Source organism: Anopheles bellator, chromosome 1, assembly GCF_943735745.2.
Source record: "Anopheles bellator chromosome 1, idAnoBellAS_SP24_06.2, whole genome shotgun sequence".
Classification (NCBI taxonomy): Eukaryota; Metazoa; Arthropoda; class Insecta; order Diptera; family Culicidae; genus Anopheles; species Anopheles bellator.
In genome coordinates, this window is record NC_071285.1 from 43,116,841 (window position 1) to 43,129,030 (window position 12,190).

Sequence of the window (12,190 nt, forward strand, 5' to 3'; positions counted from 1 at the left end):
GCGGATACCTCAACAAAGGCGAAGGAAAGAAGGTGAAGGACGATCGGTCAAGTTCGCCGCCCATAACCAGGAGGTGTTAAATCGCACACAGTGCTACAGTGCTGAATAAAATGCGCACACCTTCAAATGGCAGGGCAGAAGAATATTTCCATACACTGTATGCAGCTCGCGTTAATATTCTCTAATATATTTTGTGTTAGCAATAGAATGAACCAGTTATCATTGGGCATTGCAGCTTTTTCGGTGGAAAGTATGGGAAAATTCAAAGGCTTCCCTTTTTGTAGCATACTGTAGCTCAGGGGCCAATAACCAGACAGTGGAGGGTCCAATTCCGTGGTAGAATCAGGGAGGGCAGATCAGTTACATGGGAGAAGATTAGCGCTTGGCTTGGAGAAATCTTCCTATGCTTAGCAAGAACCGGTTCTAGAATCTTATCGTTTCTAGACCGTTTCGCCTCTACAAGTGCGGTCACTCCTAAGGCTCAGAAGCATGTATTAAATATGAAGAAACCAATAGTTCTCTAAACTTTGCTATCAAAACCAATAAATAATTTTGTGTTTCTTATTAGACCACCTGATTGAATTAATAAAATGTGCTTATTTTCTATTTATTATTCGAGATTAGGTTCAGAGATTTTCTTTAGATTATAAGGAAAAACGATCGTTGTAGAACATTTTCCATAAAATAATTTGATCACATAACAGTACCCGCGCTTTACTAACTATATAGTTTTCAGTCTCTATAGAAGGAACTGAAGTCTATACTGCAAGAAGACTTCGCGGTATGTTTTGAAAATCGGAAAAAAATGTTGGCACAAGACGGTTGTATACGGAGAATACTTTGGAGGAAATGAAATGAATTCGGAAGAACATATAGATTTTTTGATTTAAAAATAAATTCCCGATGTTTTTTGGTCACTCTAGTAGAAAGATATCAAATACTTACCATAAATTTTGGTAGTTTATACTGAACTAGATAAAAGTTCTGGCAACACTGCAACACGGGAATGAATACTCAAAATGAATGGAAGAAGAAAATGATGAGAAGAAAGGATGAATTCTCATTTTTGGTAGTGTGAGTGTGTTGAACAGATGTATTCGTGTGCGATGAAGCTTAGCGCTGAGAATGTATTTGTATGGCTAAATTAATTCATTTCGGCATAAAAATAAATCGTGTAAATTCATCATTTAATGCGTTAAAAATTCCAGCACAGAATCGTGTATTTTATTTTAGGTCATTCAAATTTTATTTATTTCAATGCATTGTCATAATGAAAATTAGGCACGAAAGAAAGGAAAATACGGGCACATCTAATGTACGATTGCTTGGGGTGTTATGCACCGCTAACGAAAACAGCGTAAACCACGAAACAACGTACCAACGTAACAACGAAACCAGCGTAACAACGTAAATGTTTCTCTTTCCAAATACTGAACACGCGGCATGCTCGAATGGGAGATAAAATAAACACAACCGAAGATTTGACAATAAATTCTCGACGCACCACTAAAGGAACACACATTTCGGGCAAAAATGCTTTGAATCCTCCGTTGATCGATCACCGAACATTACCATACTTTTCTTTTCATCGCAGCATTGTTTCACGGTACCGCGAAGCATCGGAACAACGCTCACTGTTGCTGCGCCAACTCAGCACACCAAACACAGATCAAACATTTGCACACCTTCGTGTCATATGGAATCTGCTCAGAACTTATTTTCCGTATTCCACCACGAACCGTTGAATAAAAACACAACCACAGCATTAAATTGTCGTAATGATCAGTATACAAATCATCCCCATGATCGAGAACCAGAGTTTTAGAGTTGCTTGATGCACAGAACGCCTTCGAGCAAAAGGTAACGCTTGCAAAACCAATTGGAATTGAAATTTTTACAGCAAACGCTACATCTTACTTCCGGCGCAAACATCAGGGGGCCTTGCATAGCAAAGGCTCCAGAAAAGGCGCATACATTATAACACTGCACATGAATTTATTCCGTGAAATTCACGTTTAAACCTGTTTAACTGACAACAGAAAGCTAAACTTGCGATACACTAAACAAGATCTGAAAATTTCCGACCAGAAGAATCGACGATTTAAAATTCAGCATTGAACCGAACTTCATTCACTTCACACATCTGCACAAACAACCATTTTTGTAGTGTATCATTCACGTTACACCGTACTTAACTTACCCAGTTACTTGCACGATCACCTGGATGTGCTGATCCAGAACTTTGAGTTTGTAAGTTAAAAAAGGATCGCACACAGTAACTCATATACTTCTTGTTGGTAACTATACATTCAAATCGACAATTGGGTACGAATAAACTTTGAACATGAAACAGAAAGGTTCACAAATACCCGTTACAAAGAACTTGCAATCATTTTACGTATATCTTTAATTACAATAAGCTTCAGCCAAAACGATCAAAGAGACCTATTTATCATTGATTGGTATAAAAAGTAGCGGGAATAGATCTAACTACTGGGAATATTTCTCATATTATTCAAATCTTTGATAAAAATATCTCTTCACAATCACACTCTTCAACTGGCCTCAAGAAAAACCCCACTGAACGGAATGTAATAAAAATGCAACATCGCAAAACAACTATCAAAAACGGGGCCGACAGGTTCAACGACACTCACCACCATCACTGCACGATAGTTTTGAACTCAATGGAAAGATTTCGGATCACGCATTCTTACTCTTCAACATAACAAAACAATATTCACAACAGAAACATTCCTGCGATCGTAAATAATGATCAACTATCGCACTTGTTGAAAGGCTGAAACCAACCAACCATTGAACTATTGCACGACCGATGTATGCACGAATGGGGTAATTTGTAGAAAAACAAGCGGCTCGGAATAATGTCAAAGATTCGACGATGGACTTCACTGACGAGTCACGTGTAACGAGCAACTATGGACCAAGGAGGTATTTAATATATCACTGAACTGAATTCGACACAAGGCTGGCCAAAGCTAAAGGGACTACCAAGAACGACTACGAAGCACCAAGCTTTTGCACTTCGAATAGAAAATCTGAACAAAGAATCCATTATTCCTTACATTTAGAGAACGAGGAAGGAACATGCTGCATGAGCAAAATAATACTACATGAGATTGTCTCCAACGGACACCATGAGAACACCTAATCGCAATAACCATGACACCTCGCAACACAGTAACCTTCAACAATCGTGCGAACAAAACGAGTGATTGTAAGGAAATTTACTTCGAACGTTGTTGACCGCACAGCGCACTATTAATTGATTAATCAGAAGATCTTAATTGAACGTACGAAGCGTAACGCAACCACCAACATTTCACGCCCTCATGTCCCACGTTTCAACGACACCGTTAAAAAATGTTACAATTAAAATAGTACTGAATCGGAATAGGAAAAATTTCACAATCGAACCAGCTGACCCGCTTGGTACAACTTCACCGATAGTATAACTTCGAACAGAACCATCATCGAGAAACGCACATTTCCATCGGTACTCTCACTACCCACTTCTACTCATAGTGTGCTTCTGTAACCATTGTAACTTTTCCACAATGCACGACCAATGCTGAAGGGGTTGCTTTTACACCTTTACCATTCCTTCGTACACCGCCGACTATGATTTTATGTTTCTTTATTCGTGTATTTACGATCTATTATTAAGCGATTACACCGAACACAGACATTTCATACCATGCTCTCTGCTGACATTCATTAAACGTGTTTTATATCTGAATGCGTATTAGAACCGAATGTTCTGATGATCCTCTCCTGCGTAAACTTCGTCTTAAATTCCATCAATTTATTGTTTGATTTGAAATGTTGCAGTGCTATGGGTATATAATAAGATAGTTTCTTTTAATATAGTTTGTTTATAATATTTCATTATTTAGAAGACATTCCGACCATAGACCTCACTAAAATAAAAAAAAAACACTTGAGTCTTGAGTAATTCTTCTGTTTTTGCTTTGTTGATAGCTCCTAGTCACATTTGATGTAAAACAAACGTGTCCCAATTTTGATTAGCAGTAAAGTTACCTAAGCTTGCCACTTGAAAACAGTCGCTCTCGTCGTGGTCCTTCTCCATCGCAAACATTCAAAAAACATAGAAATCGATTATCCACTCAAGTTTTTCATTGTTGTTAGAAGGGATGTGTAAGTTTTGTCAAGCGTAGAGGGAAAAATAATGCCAACCGTTCGATTTCATGCTGTAACGTAATACAAAACTGCTAAGGACCACAAGATCACTTTTATTCGAAGAGCAAAGGATTAATTAAGAATGAAAGAAAAACTAAACTGCCTATAGATCAGAGTTTTGTTTTAGGTGTGTGCCATATGTTTCTGAGTGCCTTGCTTTTTAGTGATATTGGTCTACTGCTGTTGACTTCGGCACCGGTTCTGTTAAAGGTGAAATTCAGCGAGGCACAATTTGCACCACTACTCAAACTCACAAGAACACATACATACACACACACTAACGCACGCGCGAGCGCTATGAACGCCAGAGTAAAGGGCCACAGATCTTCATCTTGCTGTGGAGTTGACGCGCGTAAATGAGTTCTGCAGTGTCTTACACATAGTACATTGTTTACACTTTTTCGAAACGAAAACATTTGGGGTAAAAACAAACAAAACTTTCTCACGCAACTCTTCTTCTATTTCGTTTTAATCTCGCTTCTTCATTCTCACCAATTCATTAGCCTTTCTTACCACCATCCGTCACTGGTACCGTTGGTGGTTGACACGACTTTTGCCAAAGTAGTTGATGGAATTTCGCTTCGTTCCACCGTGCGGTCTCACGATGTCGTTCGGCGTTTGGCGTGAAGATGATGGAACCGAGTCGAGCACACACGCGCACCACACAGACAGACACACCACTTAAACGATTGCTTCCTCCGAAAATAAGATGCATTGGTTGATACGGAAAACACGATCTTACACAAGTCAGAACTCTAGCCCATCTAAAAAACAAGAAAGACACAAGGTACGTCAATATTGGAGGACATAATCTTGTAAATCAGGTTGTCGAAAATCAACGCATCTTACCTATAATGGTCGGGTCGGGGGTCAATGTTGAATTCGGAAGTAGATAAAAGCGCTTCTTTCTCTACCTCTGTTTTGTGGTAGAGCCCCTTTGTCATCAGTAAGGTGTTGAGGATGAGTTTGGCTTGGTGCTCTGTTACTAACTTACAAACTTACACTTTCAACGCAGCTCTTATATCAGCAATCTGCTTCTCTACTTCCTCTTCCTGGCCACGTCACTGCTGCCTACTATTATGTTGATCTGATTCTTCTAGGCAGTACCACCGCGTACCACCACAATCACGAGATGGTCCTCTTTTAATCCTTCCTCGGTTAGGTTGTGACAGGTTCGTTTCAGCAGCTCGGTAGAGAATTCGCAGGGCGGAAACGAATACAGCACGCCCGTCGCTTCCGTTTCCTTATTCAGCAGTGATATTACTCCCGCGGCTTCCTTCTGTTTCAAGTAAGTCACCAGATTGCGGAGTGGACGCGTCTGTACACTGGCATCGTCGGACGATGTCACTGCGGAAGTGGAGCCAGGCAGCCCAAGGAAGATGGCATGCGAGGAGGAGGATGAAATACGCTTCTGCACATCTTCCAGCTTCGGCTGGTCAAGGCGCAGGCGCTGTGTAATACGTAGATGGTGCTTTCCATCCTCGTCTTTCATAAGTCCATCGACAATGTCTGCGTCACCGTCGGTGAGATGAAATTTGGCCGGAAAGAGTGAACTCTTTAAGATCAGTGCGCCTTGCCAAACGGTTGCCGATTTGCGAGCCACTTCTGGAAGGGTTCGGGCTGTCGTCAGCACACCATTCCGGCGAGAGGATGAATCGGAATCGGAATCGGCCGGACTTCGCCGACGTGGTGATCGCGAACGCGAACGATCGATGCCAGCCGGCTCGCGGGAACCGGACCGGCGTCGCTGCTCATACTCCCCAGGTTCACCACCACCTCCACCAGCCGGTCGACGCCACTCTTCGTCACCTGGGCCCCCGCCGCCGTGATGTGGTGGACCTCCGCCTGTAGCAGGACGGTGTCCTTCATGGTGAAAGCCACCACGGAATCCAGTTCCACCGCCACGCCCACGGTACCCAGCACCACCACCAGCTCCGCCACTCGAGCCGCGACCGCGGAACGAGCGCGCTCCATAGCCACCCCCATAAGCCGGCGGTACGTCATCGTACGGCGGAGCACTGTCCGGATACTCGTACTCCGGCACACGGCGGTACTCGCCACCACCTTCCTCAAACGGACGGCCACTTTTCTGGAATGGTGGAGCCGTACCGTTGTCAGCAAAATCGATGCGAATTCTACGATCAGGCGCTCCGAGCGGAAAACCGCGCATCTCTTTCACCGCTGCCGCGGCTGCTTCGAGCGAATCGTACAGAACATATGCCTGTGTGTCCCCCTTCGCATATTCGATCTTCTTGATGGCCCCGAATCGATCAAACTCCCGTTCCAGTTGCGTAACGGAAGTCCACGCACCGAGCCCGCCAACCCAGATGCGCGTCGTGGGTGTCGCTTTACCGTACCCGATTTTACATTGGAACTTGCCAATATACTGCCCCGATAATTCTACCTTGGCCCGATGCGCCATATCGAGCGTCTGGTAGCGCACGAAAGCGAATGCATTGCCCGTGCCAGGCGGTGGGCGCTTGATGTCAATGTCTTCGACCGAACCGTACTTGCCGAAGATACGGCGCAGCTCTTCGTCTGAAATGTTAATCTCCAGGTTGCCGGCAAACAGGGTTCGGGTTGCCAATGGATCATCCTCCGGCTGGATATGGTGCAGATAGTTGGGAAATTTGTCCTTCTTGTTTTCTGGCTTCTCAAAGGGAGCCCGCGGTCTTGGCAAATACGGACGAGGCATGTAATGATGATGGGGCGGCCCTGGGTGCATGTGCGGTGGGCCGTGATGGTGCATCGGAGGGCCACGGGGCATGTACTCGTGGTGCATCGGTGGTCGAAAGTCTGGGTGATGCATTCGGCCACCCGGCGGCGGTCCGTAGCCATCGTACGGATGATGCTCCGGTGGCCGACGACGATCCGGCGGAGGAACTCCTGGAGATCGGGCATAATAGTGCCGATCGTACTCAGACGGAGAGGCCGAACGCGGCCGACGGTAGGACTCCGATTTAGCCGACTCGTAAACCGGTTCGACCAACGCGACCTTATCGTGTAAGATGATGCGTGACTTGGCGTGCTTCGCCTCACGGGCGTCTTCCGAGGTACGGAAACATACGTACGCGACACGCTCGTCTAAATCGTGCGAGATGCGAATACTAAAATCACCGAACTTTTTGTACTCGCGATACAGCGTCTCCTTGATGAACTCATCCGATGCCTTTGGGTGCAGAGCGCTAACGCACAGCACCTTGTACGAGTAGCGGTCTCCGCCACCACCACCCGGTTCGGGGCGCGAACTACGCGAACTGTACTCATCACGATGCGGCGACGCATAGCGGGCACGCGGGCTCGGGGATCGCGCCACACGGCGTCTCATTCTGTCAGGAGTAATGCGCTCGTCGGAGCTCCCGTCGTATCGTCCAATACTGCCTCTTCGCTTTGATCTAGGTGGAGATTCGCGCGATGCGCTACGTTTCATGTTATGAATCTTCACAGTAATACGATCTCGCTCACTGGACCGAATGCTACTCATGAGCCGTCGTGTCGAAGATTACTTTTGCCAGTTTGATGAGATTGTTTTATTCTACCGTCAAAACCACAAGAGATCAAGATGCTACGCCTTGGGCTAAAGAACAAAGCGCGGTAACCTAAAAGCGGGAAGAAAAATAAAACAAAAACAATGTTGAATGTGAACTTCTTATCAAGAGTACCCAGCAATTGGGGTGGCACTACTTCTTTTTCAACTTGGAACCAATTCTGTGAGTCGAGCTACCTCTTTCACGCCAGTGTAATTTTTCGAATGTTCCAGTATGACTTTTTCATTTTATCCCACTACGATTTCTCATCACTCACACTTCTTAACAAATTGCGAACGCGCGAAGATGAACACTGCCAGACACTAGTGTTGGTATACCGGCGCAGGCAGATAAAAATAAGTACCCACGCACACACATCAGCTTCGCATTACCCGGAGTATTGCTCGCACACATCGCACCCAAGCACCTTCGCTTCTAGCCATTACAAAATGGCGTCGCTTTTTTCGACACTACTTTTGACTTTCGGGAGAAAATATGATGCCCACTTTACTCACCATTTAGACCGACCACAATTCCCACTACTTCTAATAACAACGCTATTCGTCCACCAACTCTATTCGTCAGTAAAACAACGTCTTCTGGATTAGTTTAACGAAATTAATTTACCAACTACTTTACAAGCCACACTCATTTATTTCACTCCACTTCTCGGTCAACTGGGTGGGTTCAATGGGTATCGTTTCGAATGCACTAAGCACTGAACTTGGGCGAATCAATTACCGAACACCAAGCATTTTCGCCGTTCCGCAGCTAGACTTGGTGTTGTAGCACCAATGATGCGCTGCCATCTTGGATGGCTAAACCAAGAAACACCACTGCGTCCACTCCTGTGCATAATGCACCATTTTGGCATTAAATAACTTACAACAAATATACTAAATTGCTTGTACTCACTCCACGTTAGTCCTATAACTAGAAATCGTCAGAATCTCCACAAACGGACTTTCACAGCGGAAATCTGCAGCACAATAAAATTGCTTGAACTGGTTGAGCGGATGAGCGACGAATGAACGACAGAATCTATCGGGCAAATGTTCATGCTCCGTGCTGAAGGTTCATGGGCGATTTTCACCAATGGCCGACATTGTATTTATATTTTGCAGTTCACTACTTCATCCGTGGAATCGCGCTATCCAATATGTGTGACTTTTCACAGTCGGCGTTGTCAACTATAATTTTTCTCGGGGGTTTTACATGAGAACAGGCAACCGGATGCGCTGCCGATGGCGTTATGAATTTTATTCTTATTTTGGTGAGCTCAAGCCGGCAGTGGTTTTTCCGTCAAAACATTCTCCATTTTCCACAAACTGTTTTCCCTTGTTATGGAAAGTAAAGAAAAATTATGCTGGCCCTAAGAAACCTGTGCTCCGGTCGTGGCCTACTGCCGTTGGCGAAAAGTTGTGAAAATTTCTCATTGGGCGGGAGAGTTGCGTCACGAGGATGGATCAAGGAAGGATGTGCTGTCCGCGAAAGGACGTTTTGCTCGGCACCAACCACGGGGACGAAGCATGAAGAACATTGCAACGTAGGCACTATCGGACACGTCGATCACGGCAAAACGACGCTCACAGCCGCTATTACTAAAATACTTGCGAAAGATGGTCACACAAACTACGTCCCTTACGATCAGATTGATCGTGCACCGGAGGAAAAAGCTAGAGGAATAACGATCAATGCAGCCCACATAGGATACAAAACGGCAAAGCGTCACTACGCTCACACGGATTGTCCCGGTCACGCGGATTACGTAAAAAACATGATATCCGGAGCCTCGCAAATGGACGGCGCAATACTGGTAGTGGCCGGCACCGACGGCCAGATGCCGCAAACACGGGAACATTTGTTGCTGGCTCGTCAGGTGGGGGTCAGTAAGATCGTCGTTTTCATCAACAAGGCTGATCAAGTCGACAACGAAGTGCTGGACTTGGTGGAAATTGAGATACGGGAACTTCTCTCTGACTTTGGGTTCGATGGTGTCGAAAGTCCTGTGATCGTCGGCTCGGCGCTGCTCGCTCTGTCAGGCGATCAGTCGGATCTTGGGGAAGCGTCGATTCGCCGGTTAATGGACGCGATCGATGGATACATTCCGACACCAACGAGAGATCTCACTTCACCGTTTCTGCTTCCAATAGATAATGCATTCACCGTGCCTGGCCGTGGAACAGTCGTGGTAGGAACCTTGGCCAGAGGTACTATGAAAAAGAACGACGAGGCGGAGTTGCTCGGATTCGATGAAGAAATTCGTACCACCATCGGGGGCATGCAAGTGTTCAAGAAAGATGTTGCTGAGGCGAAGGCCGGGGATAATATCGGAGCACTGTTACGGGGTGTAAAACTGCAAAGTGTACAGCGCGGAATGCTACTGTGTGCGGCCGGAAGTGAACGCGTTTCGAACCACTTCGAAGCGTCAATGTATCTGCTGGCACGGAACGAGGGTGGCCGCTCGAGGCCGCTTACCTCGAAGTATATACAGCAACTATTTAGCAAAACGTGGAACGTGCCTTGTCGCGTCGATCTAGTCTCACAGGACATGCTGATACCGGGGGACCACGGTGCAATCAAGCTAACATTGCTGCGGAAGATGGTGATGTCCTGTGGCCAATCTTTCACGGTCCGAGAGAACGGTAAAACGGTCGCCACTGGGTTAGTGACCAAGGTCCTCAATTCAGTCAATTTGCCGCAGAAAAAGTTGATTAAATTAGAACTAGAAAACTAATCGAGAACGTATGTTTTCCAACCAATAAACGGGGCTTTGAAAGACGAATACAGATATTTTATACGAATGTGCAAATGGTTTAATAATTGGAAAGCATTAGTCGATTCTCCAGGTTCCGTTTCTTTTTCTTGCATCTTAAATTGTATTGCTTCTCAAACGCGTAGTGCACTTATTTCACTAGTCTACCGCCTGTTCACATGCGCTTCTATATGGCAGAGGAAGATTACAATTGACTAGGCAAATGATTGTTTTTCGGTCTTGCACCTCTACCATTCCGACAAACTATTCTCGCTTTGTACCCTTAAAATCGATTTCAGCGTCATCTTGGCGATCCCTTGCGGATTGCTTGCGTCTTGCGTCGTGGAATAAAGACATGGGTGATTTGAGGAAAAAATAATTAACCTGTAGTTGCGGCGGTTGCAATATCCGTTTAGTTGGAATGTGGCAGCATAATGCTTGTGTTGACTGTTTTCCCAAGTTCCTCGACCGTTTCCGACCAATCTAGAGCAGCTATCTTCGGAATCGCATTGATAATCAACTCCGTTACCTTGGTTACATTTTTCTTAAACGTCGACAGCACATCGGCTACGTTTACGTCTTGTCCCATCTGCCTCCAGCAGTCATAATCGGTTGCCATAGCAATGGCTGCATAGCAAAGCCCGGCCTCTTTCGCCAACACTACTTCCGGCACCAGTGTCATATTGACGAGATCAGCACCCCACTGGCGGAAGAGGTTGCTTTCCGCTTTGCTCGAGAACCGCGGACCTTCAATCGTGACGACCGTGCCCTTGGCATGTACTCCCGCAATGCCCAGACCTTGTGCTGTCTCGATAAGAACCTCGCGGGTACGACTACAGAAAGCGGGCTCCATCGGAATATGGCAAACGCCAACCAGGAGCTCATTGCCATCGTAAAACGTTTGCGCGCGCTTCGTGGTACGGTCGATAAAGTTGTCCGGAATGACGATGTCCCCGGGATGAATTTCTTCCCTCAACGATCCAGTTGCAGTGGAGACAAGAACGTGCGTACAACCAAGGGTCTTTAATGCCCAAATGTTTGCCCGGTAGTTCACGTTCGAGGGCATAATGGAGTGGTTCCTTCCATGGCGTGCTAGCAGCACACAATCCACACCAGCGATTTTACCTTCGATTAGCACATCGGATGGAATGCCAAAGTGAGTGTTGACCACGCGCTCGGTACGGCTTTCGATTATTTCGCTGTCGTCCAATCCGGATCCGCCGATGATGCCGATCTGGAGAAACGAAACGTGGTCGCTAAAACAATACCTCCGGGACGAAAACATCGTTCTTAATCTACTTACTTTCACTTTACAGGCCATGGTGAAGCGAGTTGAATTCAAACGTCGCTAGACTCCTCTTAGTTTTGGAAAGTAAAAACTCCTATTTGTTCTGCCACGTTCTTATCAATTGTTGGTTGGTTGCTGAGATTAAAGGCCTCTGCACACAGAAGCTGACGTTACCTGTTATACTAACGTATTGTATTAACGTAACGTAGCGAGCAACGCGTAAATACGCTATTATTATGCTGACTCAAAATAAATCCCTCTTCAAAATGAAATATAATTCTTTCGTCATTATTTTGTCCGAAATTCCTTTTTGTCAGTTTTTTCTGACCGATTTTTTGGATTTTTCTCCCATATTTCCGCTCAATTTCTCTATTCTCTCTCGTTTCACTTGCCAATGTC

General features: G+C 45.4%; 3 protein-coding genes across 4 annotated transcripts; 1 reads left to right on the forward strand and 2 right to left on the reverse strand.

Annotated features, from left to right (window-relative positions):
- Nucleotides 1-3,651: 3,651 nt before the first annotated feature.
- On the reverse strand, nucleotides 3,652-8,744 carry LOC131216587 (RNA-binding protein spenito). 2 transcript variants are annotated; one of them, XM_058211119.1, is made up of 3 exons: nucleotides 8,664-8,744; nucleotides 5,071-7,820; nucleotides 3,652-4,985 (listed from the first exon to the last, which is right to left on the reverse strand). In XM_058211119.1, exon 2 carries the CDS (start codon nucleotides 7,703-7,705, stop codon nucleotides 5,318-5,320), a length of 2,388 nt encoding a protein of 795 aa, XP_058067102.1. In that variant the 5' UTR covers nucleotides 7,706-7,820; nucleotides 8,664-8,744; the 3' UTR covers nucleotides 3,652-4,985; nucleotides 5,071-5,317. The 2 variants fall into 2 exon arrangements, with proteins under 2 accessions (XP_058067102.1, XP_058067101.1); XM_058211118.1 differs by lacking the exon at nucleotides 8,664-8,744 and adding an exon at nucleotides 8,264-8,363.
- A 299-nt stretch (nucleotides 8,745-9,043) lies between these two features.
- Nucleotides 9,044-10,873, forward strand: LOC131206421 (elongation factor Tu). Its single transcript, XM_058198966.1, has one exon. It carries the CDS (start codon nucleotides 9,112-9,114, stop codon nucleotides 10,483-10,485), a length of 1,374 nt encoding a protein of 457 aa, XP_058054949.1. The 5' UTR covers nucleotides 9,044-9,111; the 3' UTR covers nucleotides 10,486-10,873.
- LOC131206422 (S-methyl-5'-thioadenosine phosphorylase) lies at nucleotides 10,604-12,121 on the reverse strand. Its single transcript, XM_058198968.1, has 2 exons — nucleotides 11,807-12,121; nucleotides 10,604-11,737 (listed from the first exon to the last, which is right to left on the reverse strand). Exons 1-2 carry the CDS (start codon nucleotides 11,822-11,824, stop codon nucleotides 10,916-10,918), a joined length of 840 nt encoding a protein of 279 aa, XP_058054951.1. The 5' UTR covers nucleotides 11,825-12,121; the 3' UTR covers nucleotides 10,604-10,915.
- Between the last annotated feature and the right edge of the window lie 69 nt (nucleotides 12,122-12,190).